The sequence below is a fragment of the Sebastes fasciatus genome, chromosome 6 (assembly GCF_043250625.1).
Source record: "Sebastes fasciatus isolate fSebFas1 chromosome 6, fSebFas1.pri, whole genome shotgun sequence".
Lineage (NCBI taxonomy): Eukaryota > Metazoa > Chordata > Actinopteri > Perciformes > Sebastidae > Sebastes > Sebastes fasciatus.
In genome coordinates this window covers 35482823-35503715 of record NC_133800.1, presented here as the reverse complement: position 1 = coordinate 35503715, position 20893 = coordinate 35482823, and the positions used below count along the sequence as shown (strand labels likewise).

The window sequence follows — 20893 nt, the reverse complement described above, 5'->3', positions numbered from 1 at the left end:
TTTTTCCTCTTGCTGTAGTCTTTTGGATGGTTTTTGATGCAATGTCATATGCTTCTTTCATCTGCTGCTGCCATTTTTGAGCATATTCCTGGTGTGAATTACATCCTTCCTCATCATTTATTCCAAAGATCAAGTCAATAGGCAAACGGGGATTTCTGCCAAAAAGCAAGTAGAAAGGAGAATATCCAGTTGCTTCACTGGTTGTGCAGTTGTAAGCATGTACGACTTTACTCACATAGTCACTCCAATTCCCCTTTTTCTCCTCATCCAAGGTCCGCAGCATTGACAACAAGGTGCGATTAAATCTTTCAGCTGGGTTCCCTTGTGGATGATAGGGAGTTGTTTTTGAGTTGGTCATGCCAGAGTATTTTTGCAGGCGTCTGAATAGGTGGTTCTCAAATTCTTTGCCTTGATCGTGATGTATTTTAGCAGGGAAACCGAATTTGAGAGAAAAATCATTGAAGATCTTTTCTGCTGCTGTTTTGCCTGATTTGTTACGGGTTGGGTAGGCTTGTGCAAACTTAGTGAAGTTGTCAATAATCACTAAAATATACTCATACCCTCCCCTGCTTTTTTCAAGGTGAACATAGTCTATAGAAACCATTTCGAACGGTGCTGTTGCAGGTACATGACACATAGGGGCTCTGCTATGCATGGCAGGTTTTTTCTGGATGTTGCACTTACAAACTTGGGTTATAAAAAACTCAATGTCTTTTTGCATCCCAGGCCAATAAAACCTCTGCCTAGCAAGGTGTAAGACACGTTCTACCCCCAAGTGTCCCCATTTCACAGTGAAGGTACTTGTACACAAGCTCTTTGTATTTTTCTGGAAGCACAATTTGATTACAGGTCGCCGTTTTGCGCTTCAGCAGACCCTCTTGAGAAACATACAGTCTTTTCCATTCACGTAGCAGTTGCTTAGTTTTTGCTGCTTCCATATGCATGATCCTCTTGTCCGGTTTTTCCCTGGACCTTTTCGACTGGAGTACATGGGATATGACAGGATCTTGCAGCTGTGCCTGTAGTAACTCTTGCTGTGTTACTTTTATGTCTGGCTGATTATCTGCAGCTAACTCCTGAACATGTGGGCTGCATGTAATGGCTGACACCCAGTCCACTTCGTGTTGTTTTTGTGTTGCATTGAATATTACACTTAAAACTTCAGGGGAGCACTGCTCTGTGCACTCGCTCATATAAGAGTCCATACTCACAGGTGTGCGGGACAGGAAATCTGCATCTGTATTTGTTTTTCCTGGACGGTACTTCAGTGTTATGTTGAAGTCGGCAAGCTCACACACCCAGCGATGTCCGGTCGCATTCAGTTTAGCTGTGCTCAAAACATAAGTAACAGGGTTGTTATCACTGTATACTGTTACTGAGGGGGCATAAAACAAATAATCCCTAAACCGGTCTGTAACAGCCCACTTGAGCGCTAAAAACTCAAGCTTCCCTGAATGTAAGTGGTAGTTTTTTTCTGCTGGTGTCAATGTTCGTGAGCCGTACCCAATAACTCTGAGTTTGCCTTCCTGCCTCTGGTACAAGACTCCTCCCAGTCCTTGTTCTGAAGCATCAACATGGAGAATGAAGGGATCTTCAAACCTTGGATAAGCTATTACAGGTGGGTTAGTCAGGACATCAACTAGATAGTTCAAGGCTTTCTGGTGAGTGTCACTCCACACTATTTTCTGATGTGGGGGGAGCTGTCCTGCCCCTGCTAACCGAAAGGTGGGCTTTGACTTAGGACTTGGGGTTACATCTGTTGAGAGTAGTTCATACAGGCATTTTGCATGACGAGAGAAATCCTGCACATAGCTTCTATAGTACCCCAGGAAACCCAGAAGTTTGCGCAACTCTTTAATGTTTGTAGGGGGTTTTGTCTTAAGCGCTTGCACAGCTGCGATTTCTTTACTGTCCATCTTGTAGCCTTCAGCTGAAATCACTCTTCCAACATAGCGTACCTCATTTTTGAATAGGTCACATTTGTCTGGCCTCAGCTTAATTCCCCAAGCTTGCTGTTGTTTGAGGACAGACCTCACATCCTCAACATGCTGTGTGAATGTTTTACTGTAAACCAAGACATCATCCAAGTATGGAATACATATTTTGTCTCTGAGACCTTCCAGGCTCTCTTCCATACTGCGCTGGAAAGCTGAAGGTGCGTTTGTGAGGCCAAATGGAATCCTGTTCCATTCGTACAGCCCCCATGGGGTTGAGAAGGCTGTGAATTTCTTTGAGTCCTCACTGACACTCCCTTGATGATAAGCTTTGCCTTGGTCCAGCACGCTGAACCAAGCATTTCCACCAAGGCCATCAAGTATCTCCTGTATGCGTGGTATGGGGTGCCTGTCCGGGATTGTCTTTTTGTTAAGACCCCTGTAGTCAATACAAAGCCTTAGGCTCCCATCTTTTTTCCTCACGCAGACCACTGAAGCAGCATATGGGGAGGTGGATTTGCGGATGAAGCCTTTACTTAACAAGTCCTGGATGTGGTTCTTTACCTCCTCATACAATGGGCGAGGTATGGCATTATATGTTCTGGCTACTGGGATCTCATCAGTTAGCTTAATGTCCATTTTTAAGTTTTTAATGTAACCTACATCATCTTTGTGTCTGGCAAATGCTCCCGATTCCTCCCTGAGCATTTGTTTGACCACCGCTTGTTGTTCACTGGTCAAGTGGTCTACCTTGACAGGTGGATCCAGCAGTTTGTCCTGGGGATCATCTTGAGATGATTCTGTGGTGGAGCATGGTGGAGCCTGAGAATTTTCAACAACTACAGAATTAACCTGGTGTTCTTCTGAGTACACTGGGTAACAGTCTGTTATTCTCTGCATGCTTCCTATCACAGCTTTACTTGGCATTGTGATGTCATGTTGCGTGGTATTTCTCACATAAATGTTCACTTTACGTGAGGAACAGGAAACATTTATCAGTTGACAGGTGATTTTGAGGCCTTCATCCAATGACAAGTTCTCCTCAGGTTCAAAGAGCATTTCAGTTTTCACTTTGAGATTGGTTTTGACAGGACAGGTAATACACTTTATTTCCCCCCTTGGAACTACAACAGATGTGCGTCCTGTGAGGACAGGGTAAGTAACATTCTCATTTGTAGCTCCCTGAATGAGGTTAAGCAATGTTTCTGCCTTTACTGACCCTAGTCTGAGTGAATTTCTGAGCAAAGCTACTCTTTCACTAGACTGAACCTGGTCCTCTCTGTTTATCAACATCTCCTCAATGGCATTAAATCCTATTATGGGCCTCTGCACTATGTCCCTGCTCACTAGTACTGGAACTAGTATCTCATCAGATCTTGCTGCTTTAGCTTTAGGATCACACAGACTGAAACTAACTGGGACCCATCCCTGAAAGGGTATTTCTGTGCCATTTGCAGCCCTTAAGTCCAGCAGTTCATCATCACTTAGCAGGTCACTGATGGGACGGATTCTTGCATCAGGTAAGTTTTGTGACTTCCATGTCTCACTCATGATGGACACTTGTGCTCCTGTGTCCCACAGGGCTTGAGTCTTGACACTGTTCATTCTGCACCAGACAAGACACTTTTTGCCTACCAGTTGTGCTACTTGCTTGCGTTTTGTACAAGGGTTGTGTGAGTGAGAGGGTTGGTCTCCTTTAAGGTTCACATTTGACTTTAAAGGTGCTGATGGGTGATGAGAGGGCAGTTTTTTTCTTTCCCCCTTCACTGCGCACAGAGTTACAGGCTCTGTTTGAGGGTTCCGCTTTGGGTGATTTTGGGACTTTAATTCCGAGGTCATGGCACGTCCCTCCATCACAACCTCTGGTAGTTTCCCGACGGCTTCTGTCTTTCCCCTACTCTGCACCCTCTTGCCCAATGTGTGTCACTGCCGCACTTAAAACAATGATTGCAGTCCTTTTTGTCCTGCTGACATGCTACACATTGTCTCCTTAGCCTCTTAAAAGCATCAGCTGGAGCTTTGGTATGGCCGTCATCAACAGTATTTCTTCCCCGCTGGACAGTTTGCACAAGGGATGCTACTTGACCGGTCAGCTCCCTTATTGCTGTGTTGCTCTCCTCCATCTTTGTAAATAAGGAGTTGTCTTTAATCGGTTTGTTAGCTTTAGCCGAGACTGGGGTTGTCAAAGGGTCATTTTCATCCTCACTCCTCTCTACTGTGCTCAGACTTGCTTTATGAGTGGCTTTATTTGTAGCTTTAATCTTTTGGGCTCTCTCATTTTCATAAAACTGTGCTATCTGCATTTTTTGAAGGAGCAGCTCATCACTACTGTTCCCATCCTGCAGATAAATCCTCATTTCTGCTCTTATGTTATCATTTGACAAGCCTGTCATGATGGACTGAGAACATTGGCTATGAACTAGCTCTTTGTTATATTTCAGGCCAGACTGGGAACGTTCAGATGCAAACAGGATCTTTTGCTGCAGGTCAAGTACTCGGACCAGAAAATCAAGTGCAGTTTCACCAGGTCCCTGTACAGCTTTTGTCAGTTGTTGGTACAGTACTGTTGCATCCTTTTCTGCATAGTGTGTTCCTAATATTTGTCTGAGAGTGGCTAGGGTGAGATCCATTTTCCCCTCTAAATAGCTCCTCAGTTTCAAGCCAGGATTCACAGCACGTATGACAGCCTCCATAATTTCCTCTTCTGGAAAGCCCTTCCTTAGACCACTTTCAATCTGGTGTTCAAGGCTGCTAAAGCTCAAAGTGTCTCTTGATGTTGACTCACCAACATGTCCATTTATCCTGAAGTCCTTTCTGAATCCATTGGAAGCCAGAAAGCTGTTGCTGATGGAGTCTCTGCCTCTGCTTTGCGTCCCCTCGTCCCGCGCTGTCTCCCGGGCGACCCGCTGCTTCGGCGCCGGTATGAGCGGTGCGCGGTCTCCCTGCCGGCGTCCCGACGCAGGCTGTGCGGAGCGAGCCGCCTCCGCCTCCTCCTCCTCCTCCTCCTCCTCCTCGTCGGCTGCAGGTGAAGAGAAGAGTAGCGCCGCTCCCGCGACGTCGGTCTCCGCCGGGTCCTCTGGCAGAGCTTCCAGTACATCATTCAGTTCCAAAAGCACAGACATGCCTTCATCTTCCCTCTCCAGAAAGTCCTCACGTTCACAAAACTCCACAATGTGCTTCACCATTGCACGGTGGGTTTTGTTCTTAATGTCCTCAGAGTCTTTGCCAGTAATGTTGCAGTACTCATAAACTCTGTGCAGTTCTTTCACAGTCAGTCCAAACAATCTAGTTTCTATGTCTGACAGAAACTCTTCTCGGTGCTCCGACATCTTGTTTAAAGTACTTTTGACTCGTCAACACTTGAAAAACAATAAAACGAGACGGCGTCGTGTTAGCTAGACTTCAACTGTTCTCTGTAGCTAACGTTAGCTCACTTAGTTGCTCTGCTGCTCTCACACGTGTCCAACGTCACCGTGTTCTTCCAGAGTTAAAGTCCTTCGCCGTGAAATAATATCCATACTCATCTCGGTGGGAACTCCAAATTGTTACACCACTCACACACACGGTTTGGTGTAGAAGAGAGAGTTCAACTTTTATTAATTCACCGGCAGAACTGGCAAAACCAAACTAGCTGTCGATGCAGCACCGGGCACACGCACTTCACCGAACAAGGGCCCCGTCTAACAACAGAAACTTCTTCTTCTTCGCTGGTAGTCATTTACCGCTGAGAGTTTCACCCTGCCCCCTGCTGGCGAGTGTAATTATACATATTTAAACAAAAGACTGAATATCACAGCATATTACTGAATGACATATTAGATAAATGTAACTAGAAATAGATATAAAAAAATGATATATCTCTCAGGTGCTACACCTGGTTTAAGGTTGAGTGTGTGGAAACATTTTGACTTTTGCTTAAAGGGAGATGTCCTTGATAAATCGCCCGCTGTTTGCAGAATATGCAAAGTCCAGATAAATAAAACGGCAACACGACCAATCTTTCCATGCACCTACTGAGACACCAGTATTATTGCTCTACCATTTATATTGAAAAGGAGAACAGAAGCAGGTGCTTAAACTACGGTGACCAGACGTCTCGGATTGTCTGGGACTGTCCCGGTTTCAAGTTAGGTGTCACGAGTCCAGACAAATATCGGTCAAACAGTCGCATGTCCCGGTTTTCAACAGTCACTAACTAATTGTCCCGGTTTTCACCACAATCAAAATAACAATATTATGCTTACATAGACGTTTATCATGTTCCACTCATTAATTAATTTATGCGCACGAGATAAGAGCCAGCACAGCGCACCGCTGCTGTCTTTAACTATATAGTGATGTTGTCTGGCAACAATTACGCACAGAAACGTCTGATCCGCTGGTTACATTTTGTGCAGTTTTGAACCACAGAGTCCTCCGTGCTTATGAGCACGTCAAACGTGTTGTTTTGATTAATTATACACAGTTCCTTCTGCGCATCAACAGGCAATTCACTCCTCTCATAACTCCCTCAGGACCGGCCGTTCATGTCAGTCTTTCACCCGGTGTCTCCATCCTGGACAAAATGTCTGAGCTCCACAATTTAATTATAATAGCCTGAGGCTGAGCCGAGCAACATGATGTGATCAAAATGGTTCAGGGTCAAAACTAAAGTTGAAAATTAATGTATGTAGTCCCAGACAACAATATGCTTCCTCTGAGAGAAACTCTCTACAGGACTCCCAAACTGTCAGTGCGTCATGAGGGGGAGAGCCCTGTGATTAAAGGGGGAGAAAGTAATGAATGTGATACAGTAAGTCATAATTGTCACAGCCGCTAATGCACCCCCCTATAATAATGCCTTCTTTTTCATCCCACCCTATGCTCTAATGCACTACAGGTGCACCATGTTAGCCATTGTGTGAGCGCATGAACGTGTGTGCGCACGATGGCTAGGTTAAACCACTGTTCATTCGACCTGGAGAAGTTGGTTGCATTTTATTTTTTGTTACCTTTTGCTTTGAAAATGAGAACATCATTTAACTTGAATTTGATTACATCTTTTGTTAAATATTGCACTTCCTTTTGTATGAGTTTTATGTATTTGCCATTAATCGTTGTGTTTACTTGTTTATATCCATAATTAATTTATCCCTGATTCCCTTACAAGAAAAACTTTGAGGAATCCTGACCTGCATTGTGCAGTATCAGCTATTTATTTCACACTGATAGAATTTTTGGCAAAAAAGGTATTGTGTCGATTTCAAGTCATTGAATTGAATCGTACCATATCGTATTGCTCTATATGAGCCAATATCGTATCGGAATCATGGAAAATTATAATAACGCATCATTGTAAAAACGTATCACCGTTACACCCCTAATGCTAAACATTGCAGCTTATGTTAGAGCAGTTGAACACACAGTTGAGTCCATTCCTAACACTTTTTCCGAACTCTTTAAATGAGTTTTACGGTGTATGCACAGCGCTTCAACATATGTAGAAATCCAGAGCTTGACAGACCTCCATGCCTAGTTACGGTTGCTAAGCTATGATTGGACAATCACTGTTTGGGCGAGGGGTTAAGCTATGGTCAGTTTGGCTTCTTCTAAAATTCATGACAATTTGATGAGTGATTTAAAAATAATTTTGAGATAAATGTTTTGCTCTTCACTCTCCATTGGCCAGTTTTTGTTTTGCCCTATAAAGCATTCATTCCAAGCTTGTCTATTTTCAAAAAGCTTTGGGAATACATCGATTTATTAGTGATGTCATTTGGTTTATACTTAACATTGTTCCTATCTGTGCTTTCTCAAAGTGACCCTTGAAGAAACCAACCTGAAATGGGAGACCTTTAACGGCTCTATTCCCGACGGAGCCGTTTCAATCTACAACGGATACGAACAACGCACCGACTACGTTGCCAAACATGGGATTGAGGCCGGCTTCTTCTGCCCTTCCCTGGATTCTTACTGCCACTACGCCTATGGAGACAAAGAGCATCGTGTCTCCCAATTTCAGATCCTGGTGAACAAAGACGACTTTGAGTCTTTGAAGTGGAAGAATGGCTCCTACGGTTCAGTGCCTGCAAATGCAGTATACACCTTTCCCAATGACATGTATGTTGGGAAGAACGAGTATGGTCTTGGGAAGGTGCATGTTAAAAATGAGGCCTTCTTCTATCCCTGGGGAGGTAAAGAGTATTGGTACAAGAACTACCAGGTTCTGACCTTTAACTCAGATATAATCAGCGAGCACATTTCTGATGTCAAGTATAAAACTGATAATCTTAATATCATTAAGTATCCTCCAGAGAACTTGAAAAATTCTACAGTCATCAACAAAAGCGACCATCCAGTGACACAGACAGCCACCCTCTCAGAGGCAACAGAAGAAGAGCAAAGGTGGGACACCAGCTTTTCCATAACAGCGGGCGTCACGACTAGCATCACTACCGGAATCCCAGATATTGCCTCTGCAACTGTTGGGTATAGCGTGGAGATAACCCTCCAGTTCTCGAAGGGGACCACTCATAAAAAGTCAACCACCCACTCTGTTGCTGTTGAGTGCAAAGTCCCACCACACCACTCCTGCAAAGTCAATATGGTGGCGCATAAGTACGGGGCAGACATCCCTTACACTGCACGCCTCAAACGCACCTACAGGAACGGGGACATCAAGTGGACGTCCATCACCGGGACCTACAAAGGCGTCCAAGTGGGAGAAGTCTTGGCTGTGGTGGAGCCCTGTCAATCTCTGTAGGCCCTGTCCCTGAAAGAATAATGGAAGAGGCTCCATGAGTTACAGTACCTGACATATTGAATGTTGGATACCCGTAATGAAAACCTAAAAAAAAATAAGTTTTATTTTTGCTTTAATTTGGCATTTAACTATTTCTTCAGTTTTTCAACAAATTGTTTACCAGGCAACAAATGTATTGTTGAGGTATCACCTATAATGTCCAAGACACCCCCCCCCCCCCAAAACCTACCCTAATTCAGAGTTTAACCAATTAATTAATTAATTGACTTTAATTGACTAACCAATTGAGAATTACAGAAATACTTGGAAACATTGTTGTGAAACTGGTGAATCGGTATGATTTCTTTTCTTCTATTGAGCTTAGAGTGATTTAGTCTCAGATAAGATTTTATTCCACATATATAATCCCATATGTCTTTGTGCTCATTTAATAGTGATAACAAGTAGTTGATTTTCTTTCATTCTTCAATATGTAATCCTGTGTGCTTTAATATTCACTGGTTGGTAAAAATATGTAAGAAAGGCTTTTTTCTTAAAGGTGTTACGTGTCTAATAGTTTGTTGATGTTTAGGTTGTTAACCATTCATGGATCTGGAGTAAAAAAGTATAAATAAGGGGAGACAACAGATTATAGGAGGCTTTTTTTGACTCTGAGGAGATTTTTGACTTTTTCTTTCGGGCATTTTGAAGCTTTTGAGATCTTACTGGGTGTTTTGGTTCCTTTTTGTATCATTCAATTCATGTAACCTTTAATCTTCATATTATCTTTAAAAACCAATAAAACTGGATTGTATTCTGTACATTCCAACCAAAGTCCTGTCTTGCTCATCTCTGAGGGTGTCTGCTTGGTGTCCTTAAGGTAAGGTAAGAGAGCCCTTCCTCTGGGATAGGCTGGCAGTTAAAATGTAATTGTTATGAATTACAATAGCAAAGCTGAATACTTGCTAAGGTTAAAGTTGTGCTGTTCACTTTGTCTTGACTTGCTAAACGGGGTTAGCTTGGATTGTTTGATGTTCTACTGGTTGAGTTGTGTTTTATGTTACTTATAATATCAAGGCTTAAACATAGTTGTGTGTTTTGGTGTACATTACGTGTTAGATTGGCATCCAAATTAGGGGTGATGGGGCCAGGGTCCTGAAGCTGCCCTTCATAACCGAGCGAGGCTCCCAACCGACATAGGGTTCCTCCTCCAGGATGGACCTTAAAAACTCCAAGAGTACTTCCAGTCTCCCAACACCTATTGCATACACATTTCTGTAGCCTACTAAAATGTAGACCTGAAATTAGCAATACATCAGCAGCTGGTGTTTTTAAGCCTTGCTGAACTCCTGCCTCCCTGAGCAGGCTGAGACGGTCTACTTGTAGATTTTTGGAGGTCCATTCGAAACCTAGGTCAGAGGTTGCAGAACAGCCGTTTTCCAGTGCCTTATCCACACTGGAAGGGGGAACCTGTTATACTAGGCTGTATGCCATAACAGTATGAAAATAACACATTTCATATTTCATTGTTATATAGTTACAAAAGTTATAAAATAAACTGACATGTAAACTAAATCTGTGTCACAGTCAAGTTTCACTTGCAGAGTTGGATAGTAACAGGTTATTGAGTCTCTCTTGCAGTTCTATTGTCTGGTTGAAGTGTGAACATACAAATTTAAGATGATGAGACATCATTTTATTGTTATTCCACAAAAAAAAAACATTAAGAAGAGCACCTTTTTATGGAGCTGGTCTGGGTAGTGGAAAGTTATGTAACAGGTATGTAACCAGTTCTGCTGCATAATTAGGAAATGAATGTTAGTATTTTAGGGGAAGGCAATAATAATGTAAATAACACATTTTAAGTTGCCCAACTGGCCATCTGCCTACTTGCTGCATATATCAAATGAAACTTTGCAGATTTTTCTTATAGTGAGTGAAGTATTAGTGCTGGATCATCCGAATGCTATCAAAAGTTTGGTGTGCAAGGATCCAAATGTTCATGGCGGGCTGCAGCAAGTAGACGTTTGCATGAAGCATAATGGGATTGAACATCATAGAATGAAGCTCGTCAGTAAAAACTCCCTTCATGTCTTCATCTGAATTTGAAATAGCAGAAAAATATGTTATCAGAAAATTAAAATTACAGTTGATTGATTTTATATAAAATAATATTAATCTAATGTTAATTAAATTATTAAAAACTGAGTGTAAAAAGAAATGCTTTGTACTTTTAATTCTACCTGCAATCAGTTGATAGACAATACAAAAAAATCTCATCAAATATAAAATAAAATAAATAAATTTAACTAATTTCATAATATTTTTCTGCCTTTTGTCAGTTTTGGGGCTAAATACATATGGCATCAAAAAGTGTTACAAATAAAGAAGCTGTGTTAAAAAGGTATGACGCCTATGATAATATACAGTGTTAGGGAATAAAACAGGTTTCTATTTGCTTTATAACTTAGAATTATTTCTATATTTTTAGAAAAATTGGACAAAGTTACTCAGTTAGTTGTCAGCCACAGCTCTTCAGGTTAAGTGAGTGAGTTTTGTAGTAATGTATCTCCATTTAACTAATCTCTGCAGATGCTCATGAAGCAGCTGAAATATCAAATAAATCCAGTAGATGGCACTGAATGAAAACTTACTGATCTATTGAGCAGGTATGCTGAAACATCAGCACACTGTCTGCTTTACACTAAGTTTGAAATACAAAAATAAACTTTTTGTAAATTACTACACACGGTGTACCCCTTACGCACACTCACTTATGTCTTGGCCCAAACTGCATTTGATTATCATAAAGTGAGCATGTCTGTAAAGGGGAGACTCGTGGGTACCCATAGAACCCATGTACATTCACATATCTGGAGGTCAGAGATCAAGGGACCCCTTTGAAAATGGCCATGACAGTTTTTCCTTTCCAAAATTGAACATAAATTCAGAGCGCTAATCCGAACTATATTATACAGCGGGTAAAATAAGTGTTGAACACGTCATCATTTTTCTCAGTAAATATATTTCCAAAGGTGCTATTGACATGAAATTTTCACCAGATGTTGGTAACAACCCAAGTGATCTATACATACAAAGAAACCAAAACAAATAAGTTCAGAAATTAAGTGATGTGTAATAATGTGAAATGACACAGGGAAAAAGTATTGAACACATGAAGAAAGGGAGGTGCAAAAAGGCATGGAAAGCCAAGACACCAGTTGAAATCTATCAGTAATTAGAAAGCAATCCGGCCCTTTGTCCGTGCAAATTAATATCAGCTGGTTCAGTCCCAACTGATGGCCTATAAAAAGGTGTCTTATTACCAAGGTGTCTCACAAGAAACATCTCATGATGGGTAAAAGAGAAAGAGCTCTCTCAAGACCTTCGCAACCTTATTGTTGCAAAACATACTGATGACATTGGTTACGGACGCATTTCTAAACTTCTGAATGTTCCAGTAAGCACTGTTGGGGCCATAATCCGGATGTGGAAAGAACATCATTTCACCATAAACTGGCCACAACCAGGTGCTCCTCACAAGATTTCTGACAGAGGAGTGAAAATAATTATCAGAAGAGTTGTCCAAGTGCCAAGGACCACTTGTGGAGAGATTCAGAAAGACCTGGAATTAGCAGGTACAATTGTTTCAAAGAAATCAATAAGTAATGCACTCAACCGCCATGGCCTGTATGCACGCTCACCATGCAAGACTCCATTGCTGAAGAAAAAGCATGTTGAAGCTTCTTTAAAGTTTGTTGCACAACATTTGGACAAGCCTGTGAAATACTGGAAGAATATAGCCTGGTCAGATGAGAGCAAAATGTAACTCTTTGGATGCCATAATACACACCATGTTTGGAGGACAAATGGCACTGCACATCACCCTAAAAGTGGTCCTTGGCTCTTGGACAACTCTTCTGATAATTATTTTCACTCCTCTGTCAGAAATCTTGCGCGAGCACCTGGTTGTGGCCAGTTTATGGTGAAATGATGTTCTTTCCACATCCGGATTATGGCCCCAACAGTGTTTACTGGAACATTCAGAAGTTTAGAAATGCGTCTGTAACCAATGTCATCAGTATGTTTTGCAACAATAAGGTTGCGAAGGTCTTGAGAGAGCTCTTTCTCTTTTACCCATCATGAGATGTTTCTTGTGAGACACCTTGGTAATAAGACACCTTTTTATAGGCCATCAGTTGGGACTGAACCAGCTGATATTAATTTGCACTGACAAAGGGCCGGATTGCTTTCTAATTACTGATAGATTTCAACTGGTGTCTTGGCTTTCCATGCCTTTTTGCACCTCCCTTTCTTTTCTTCATGTGTTCATTCATGCTATGTTTTTGATTAAAATATATATTTTTAAAAAGTGTCCAACCTGCCTGCTGTGTGTACACTGACTTATCAACCTATAATATCATGATTATTATTATTATTATTATTATTATACTGATACATTCCCAAACTTCCTAACTGCAAAAAATGATTTTCCATGAGCAGACAATCTAAAGATGCTCATCTTTCACATGATCAAAGTCTTGTTTTTCTGTGCTCATGTTCTTTAAAACAAACTCTGCCTTTTAGCTGTCTCTGTAGTTCACATTTGATGATCTGATATTTTAAATAACAATGCTTCTGTTGTGTGTTTCATCTGCAGCTGAAGCTGAGTGTTGCTGACGATGGCTAGATCAGGTAAAGTGAAGCTGCCGTCACCGTATGATATTTCCATGCTGCTGTTTCTTTTCGTCATTTAAAATGGGATGAATAGAAATTGCTTTTTACAAAAAACTATAACAAGCAAAAAATCCTATGGAACTAGAAGAGTGACAGTAAATGTTGGCATTTAAAACAGAACTTGAACTGAAAAAGTAAAGATTGGAATTGAAGAAGTTCCAGTGAAAAATAAAACACAAGCATTAAAAAAATACTTGATATTATTTTGATTAAGTTTAACAAGACTTATTGTGTGAGTACTGTAATACAGCATTCACAGTATGTTATCCAAATCTTTATTATTCTGCTTCTTCTTGTATTTCTTCCGTACGTTTTTTGGACTCTAACTACTCCTGCATACTTTCAGCTACAGAAACAGTTCAACTATCAAAATATTCATCTCTTTAAGGACATCAGTGCTTACATTCAACTTTTACCTCTTATACTTTTTAAAATCCACACACAGTAGAGAAAATACTACACCGTGGATATGGTCGTGAATGGGACCTCTTCTTTTTATGTTACCTGTAACTCCACAAACTAATAGTTAGCTATGTGATATGCTCCTAAGTAACACTGTTACTAGTTATCTTGACATGCTAACTAGGGGTGTAACGATTCATCTACTACATCAATGTTTCGATTTATATTCCTATGATCCAACTACATCGACAGGTACTCAACAAGTTGTCCTTAACTGAGACGTATATCGACCTATAATCGATCTGCAAAGTAAATTATCGATTGCATCGATACTAAGAATTTACACCTTGTATATACAGTAAGCACGTCAAACGTAATATGAATGTATTTTTTCACAGTTTTGATAGTAAAGAAATGTTAAATGTTACTCCGGTTCACTCTCCCTGTGTAGCGGCAGGCTGATAGAGAGAAAGAGCCAGACAAGTGAGAGATTTTCAAGCCGGGTTTAAGGTCGAGTCTGTGGAAACATTTTGACTTTTGCTTAAAGGGAGATGTCCTAAATCACCCGCTGTTTGCAGAATATGCAAAGTCCAGATAAATAAAACGGCAACACGACCAATCTTTCCACGCACCTACTGAGACACCAGTATTATTGCTCTACCATTTATATTGAAAAGGAGAACAGAAGCAGGTGCTTAAACTACGGTGACCAGACGTCTCGGTTTGTCTGGGACTGTCCCGGTTTCAAGTTAGGTGTCACGAGTCCAGACAAATATCGGTCAAACAGTCGCATGTCCCGGTTTTCAACAGTCACTAACTAATTGTCCCGGTTTTCACCACAATCAAAATAACAATATTATGCTTACATAGACGTTTATCATGTTCCACTCATTAATTAATTTATGCGCACGAGATAAGAGCCAGCACAGCGCACCGCTGCTGTCTTTAACTATATAGTGATGTTGTCTGGCAACAATTACGCACAGACACGTCTGATCCGCTGGTTACATTTTGTGCAGTTTTGAACCACAGAGCCCTCCGTGCTTATGAGCACGTCAAACGTGTTGTTTTGATTAATTATACACAGTTCCTTCTGCGCATCAACAGGCAATTCACTCCTCTCATAACTCCCTCAGGACCGGCCGTTCATGTCAGTCTTTCACCCGGTGTCTCCATCCTGGACAAAATGTCTGAGCTCCACAATTTAATTATAATAGCCTGAGGCTGAGCCGAGCAACATGATGTGATCAAAATGGTTCAGGGTCAAAACTAAAGTTGAAAAATAATGTATGTAGTCCCAGACAACAATATGCTTCCTCTGAGAGAAACTCTCTACAGGACTCCCAAACTGTCAGTGCGTCATGAGGGGGAGAGCCCTGTGATTAAAGGGGGAGAAAGTAATGAATGTGATACAGTAAGTCATAATTGTCACAGCCGCTAATGCACCCCCCTATAATAATGCCTTCTTTTTCATCCCACCCTATGCTCTAATGCACTACAGGTGCACCATGTTAGCCATTGTGTGAGCGCATGAACGTGTGTGCGCACGATGGCTAGGTTAAACCACTGTTCATTCGACCTGGAGAAGTTGGTTGCATTTTATTTTTTGTTACCTTTTGCTTTGAAAATGAGAACATCATTTAACTTGAATTTGATTACATCTTTTGTTAAATATTGCACTGTCTTTTGTATGAGTTATATGTATTTGCCATTAATCGTTGTGTTTATATCCATAATTAATTTATCCCTGATTCCCTTACAAGAAAAACTTTGAGGAATCCTGACCTGCATTGTGCAGTATCAGCTATTTATTTCACACTGATAGAATTTTTGGCAAAAAAGGTATTGTGTCGATTTCAAGTCATTGAATTGAATCGTATCATATCGTATTGCTCTATATGAGCCAATATCGTATCGGAATCATGGAAAATTATAATAACGCATCATTGTAAAAACATATCACCGTTACACCCCTAATGCTAAACATTGCAGCTTATGTTAGAGCAGTTGAACACACAGTTGAGTCCATTCCTAACACTTTTTCCGAACTCTTTAAATGAGTTTTACGGTGTATGCACAGCGCTTCAACATATGTAGAAATCCAGAGCTTGACAGACCTCCATGCCTAGTTACGGTTGCTAAGCTATGATTGGACAATCACTGTTTGGGCGAGGGGTTAAGCTATGGTCAGTTTGGCTTCTTCTAAAATTCATGACAATTTGATAAGTGATTTAAAAATAATTTTGAGATAAATGTTTTGCTCTTCACTCTCCATTGGCCAGTTTTTGTTTTGCCCTATAAAGCATTCATTCCAAGCTTGTCTATTTTCAAAAAGCTTTGGGAATACATCGATTCATTAGTGATGTCATTTGGTTTATACTTAACATTGTTCCTATCTGTGCTTTCTCAAAGTGACCCTTGAAGAAACCAACCTGAAATGGGAGACCTTTAACGGCTCTATTCCCGACGGAGCCGTTTCAATCTACAACGGATACGAACAACGCACCGACTACGTTGCCAAACATGGGATTGAGGCCGGCTTCTTCTGCCCTTCCCTGGATTCTTACTGCCACTACGCCTATGGAGACAAAGAGCATCTTGTCTCCCAATTTCAGATCCTGGTGAACAAAGACGACTTTGAGTCTTTGAAGTGGAAGAATGGCTCCTACGGTTCAGTGCCTGCAAATGTAGTATACACCTTTCCCAATGACATGTATGTTGGGAAGAACGAGTATGGTCTTGGGAAGGTGCATGTTAAAAATGAGGCCTTCTTCTATCCCTGGGGAGGTAAAGAGTATTGGTACAAGAACTACCAGGTTCTGACCTTTAACTCAAATATAATCAGCGAGCACATTTCTGATGTCAAGTATAAAACTGATAATCTTAATATCATTAAGTATCCTCCAGAGAACTTGAAAAATTCTACAGTCATCAACAAAAGCGACCATCCAGTGATACAGACAGCCACCCTCTCAGAGGCAACAGAAGAAGAGCAAAGGTGGGACACCAGCTTTTCCATAACAGCGGGCGTCACGACTAGCATCACTACCGGAATCCCAGATATTGCCTCTGCAACTGTTGGGTATAGCGTGGAGACAACCCTCCAGTTCTCGAAGGGGACCACTCATAAAAAGTCAACCACCCACTCTGTTGCTGTTGAGTGCAAAGTCCCACCACACCACTCCTGCAAAGTCAATATGGTGGCGCATAAGTACGGGGCAGACATCCCTTACACTGCACGCCTCAAACGCACCTACAGGAACGGGGAGACCAAGTGGACGTCCATCACCGGGACCTACAAAGGCGTCCAAGTGGGAGAAGTCTTGGCTGTGGTGGAGCCCTGTCAATCTCTGTAGGTCCTGTCCCTGAAAGAATAATGGAAGAGGCTCCATGAGTTACAGTACCTGACATATTGAATGTTGGATACCCGTAATGAAAACCTAAAAAAAAATAAGTTTTATTTTTGCTTTAATTTGGCATTTAACTATTTCTTCAGTTTTTCAACAAATTGTTTACCAGGCAACAAATGTATTGTTGAGGTATCACCTATAATGTCCAAGACACCCCCCCGCCCCAAAACCTACCCTAATTCAGAGTTTAACCAATTAATTAATTAATTGACTTTAATTGACTAACCAATTGAGAATTACAGAAATACTTGGAAACATTGTTGTGAAACTGGTGAATCGGTATGATTTCTTTTCTTCTATTGAGCTTAGAGTGATTTAGTCTCAGATAAGATTTTATTCCACATATATAATCCCATATGTCTTTGTGCTCATTTAATAGTGATAACAAGTAGTTGATTTTCTTTCATTCTTCAATATGTAATCCTGTGTGCTTTTATATTCACTGGTTGGTAAAAATATGTAAGAAAGGCTTTTTTCTTAAAGGTGTTACGTGTCTAATAGTTTGTTGATGTTTAGGTTGTTAACCATTCATGGATCTGGAGTAAAAAAGTATAAATAAGGGGAGACAACAGATTATAGGGGGCTTTTTTTGACTCTGAGGAGATTTTTGACTTTTTCTTTCGGGCATTTTGAAGCTTTTGAGATCTTACTGGGTGTTTTGGTTCCTTTTTGTATCATTCAATTCATGTAACCTTTAATCTTCATATTATCTTTAAAAACCAATAAAACTGGATTGTATTCTGTACATTCCAACCAAAGTCCTGTCTTGCTCATCTCTGAGGGTGTCTGCTTGGTGTCCTTAAGGTAAGGTAAGAGAGCCCTTCCCCTGGGATAGGCTGACAGTTAAAATGTAATTGTTATGAATTACAATAGCAAAGCTGAATACTTGCTAAGGTTAAAGTTGTGTTGTTTACTTTGTCTTGACTTGCTAAATGGGGTTAGCTTGGATTGTTTGATGTTCTACTGGTTGAATTGTGTTTTATGTTGCTTATGTTATCAAGGCTTAAACATAGTTGTGTGTTTTGGTGTACATTACGTGTTAGATTGGCATCCAAATTAGGGGTGATGGGGCCAGGGTCCTGAAGCTGCCCTTCATAACCGAGCGAGGCTCCCAACCGACATAGGGTTCCTCCTCCAGGATGGACCTTAAAAACTCCAAGAGTACTTCCAGTCTCCCAACACCTATTGCATACACATTTCTGTAGCATACCAAAATGTAGACCTGAAATTAGCAATACATCAGCAGCTGGTGTTTTTAAGCCTTGCTGAACTCCTGCCTCCCTGAGCAGGCTGACACGGTCTACTTGTAGATTTTTGGAGGTCCATTCGAAACCTAGGTCAGAGGTTGCAGAACAGCCGTTTTCCAGTGCTTTATCCACACTGGAAGGGGGAACCTGTTATACTAGGCTGTATGCCATAACAGTATGAAAATAACACATTTCATATTTCATTGTTATATAGTTACAAAAGTTATAAAATAAACTGACATGTAAACTAAATCTGTGTCACAGTCAAGTTTCACTTGCAGAGTTGGATAGTAACAGGTTATTGAGTCTCTCTTGCAGTTCTATTGTCTGGTTGAAGTGTGAACATACAAATTTAAGATGATGAGACATCATTTTATTGTTATTCCACAAAAAAAAAAACATTAAGAAGAGCACCTTTTTATGGAGCTGGTCTGGGTAGTGGAAAGTTATGTAACAGGTATGTAACCAGTTCTGCTGCATAATTAGGAAATGAATGTTAGTATTTTAGGGGAAGGCAATAATAATGTAAATAACACATTTTAAGTTGCCCAACTGGCCATCTGCCTACTTGCTGCATATATCAAATGAAACTTTGCAGATTTTTCTTATAGTGAGTGAAGTATTAGTGCTGGATCATCCGAATGCTATCAAAAGTTTGGTGTGCAAGGATCCAAATGTTCATGGCGGGCTGCAGCAAGTAGACGTTTGCATGAAGCATAATGGGATTGAACATCATAGAATGAAGCTCGTCAGTAAAAACTCCCTTCATGTCTTCATCTGAATTTGAAATAGCAGAAAAATATGTTATCAGAAAATTAAAATTACAGTTGATTGATTTTATATAAAATAATATTAATCTAATGTTAATTAAATTATTAAAAACTGAGTGTAAAAAGAAATGCTTTGTACTTTTAATTCTACCTGCAATCAGTTGATAGACAATACAAAAAAATCTCATCAAATATAAAATAAAATAAATAAATTTAACTAATTTCATAATATTTTTCTGCCTTTTGTCAGTTTTGGGGCTAAATACATATGGCATCAAAAAGTGTTACAAATAAAGAAGCTGTGTTAAAAAGGTATGACGCCTATGATAATATACAGTGTTAGGGAATAAAACAGGTTTCTATTTGCTTTATAACTTAGAATTATTTCTATATTTTTAGAAAAATTGGACAAAGTTACTCAGTTAGTTGTCAGCCACAGCTCTTCAGGTTAAGTGAGTGAGTTTTGTAGTAATGTATCTCCATTTAACTAATCTCTGCAGATGCTCATGAAGCAGCTGAAATATCAAATAAATCCAGTAGATGGCACTGAATGAAAACTTACTGATCTATTGAGCAGGTATGCTGAAACATCAGCACACTGTCTGCTTTACACTAAGTTTGAAATACAAAAATAAACTTTTTGTAAATTACTACACACGGTGTACCCCTTACGCACACTCACTTATGTCTTGGCCCAAACTGCATTTGATTATCATAAAGTGAGCATGTCTGTAAAGGGGAGACTCGTGGGTACCCATAGAACCCATGTACATTCACATATCTGGAGGTCAGAGATCAAGGGACCCCTTTGAAAATGGCCATGACAGTTTTTCCTTTCCAAAATTGAACATAAATTCAGAGCGCTAATCCGAACTATATTATACAGCGGGTAAAATAAGTGTTGAACACGTCATCATTTTTCTCAGTAAATATATTTCCAAAGGTGCTATTGACATGAAATTTTCACCAGATGTTGGTAACAACCCAAGTGATCTATACATACAAAGAAACCAAAACAAATAAGTTCAGAAATTAAGTGATGTGTAATAATGTGAAATGACACAGGGAAAAAGTATTGAACACATGAAGAAAGGGAGGTGCAAAAAGGCATGGAAAGCCAAGACACCAGTTGAAATCTATCAGTAATTAGAAAGCAATCCGGCCCTTTGTCAGTGCAAATTAATATCAGCTGGTTCAGTCCCAACTGATGGCCTATAAAAAGGTGTCTTATTACCAAGGTGTCTCACAAGAAACATCTCATGATGGGTAAAAGAGAAAGAGCTCTCTCAAGACCTTCGCAACCTTATTGTTGCAAAACATACTGATGACATTGGTTACAGACGCATTTCTAAACTTCTGAATGTTCCAGTAAGCACTGTTGGGGCCATAATCCGGATGTGGAAAGAACATCATTTCACCATAAACTGGCCACAACCAGGTGCTCCTCACAAGATTTCTGACAGAGGAGTGAAAATAATTATCAGAAGAGTTGTCCAAGTGCCAAGGACCACTTGTGGAGAGATTCAGAAAGACCTGGAATTAGCAGGTACAATTGTTTCAAAGAAATCAATAAGTAATGCACTCAACCGCCATGGCCTGTATGCACGCTCACCATGCAAGACTCCATTGCTGAAGAAAAAGCATGTTGAAGCTTCTTTAAAGTTTGTTGCAC

The 20893-nt window shown here is 40.5% G+C and overlaps 2 protein-coding genes and 1 long non-coding RNA gene across 3 annotated transcripts in view; all 3 read left to right on the top strand.

Annotated features, from left to right (window-relative positions):
- LOC141769980 (uncharacterized) overlaps positions 1 to 6095 on the top strand; it is a 195931-nt gene extending 189836 nt beyond the window's left edge. Inside the window, exon 3 of the long non-coding RNA XR_012594363.1 lies at positions 5800 to 6095. This is a non-coding gene — a long non-coding RNA (uncharacterized LOC141769980). The remainder of the gene's footprint in view (positions 1 to 5799) is intronic.
- Positions 6096 to 7713: 1618 nt separating this feature from the next.
- Positions 7714 to 8885, top strand: LOC141770158 (natterin-3-like; the record flags this gene model as incomplete). Its single annotated transcript, XM_074639817.1, has 1 exon — positions 7714 to 8885. A coding segment is annotated over one exon (963 nt), but the record flags the coding sequence as incomplete, so codon positions are not given.
- Positions 8886 to 16181: 7296 nt separating this feature from the next.
- Positions 16182 to 17332, top strand: LOC141770110 (natterin-3-like; the record flags this gene model as incomplete). The annotated part of the gene is made up of 1 exon (XM_074639771.1): positions 16182 to 17332. A coding segment is annotated over one exon (969 nt), but the record flags the coding sequence as incomplete, so codon positions are not given.
- Positions 17333 to 20893: the final 3561 nt, after the last annotated feature.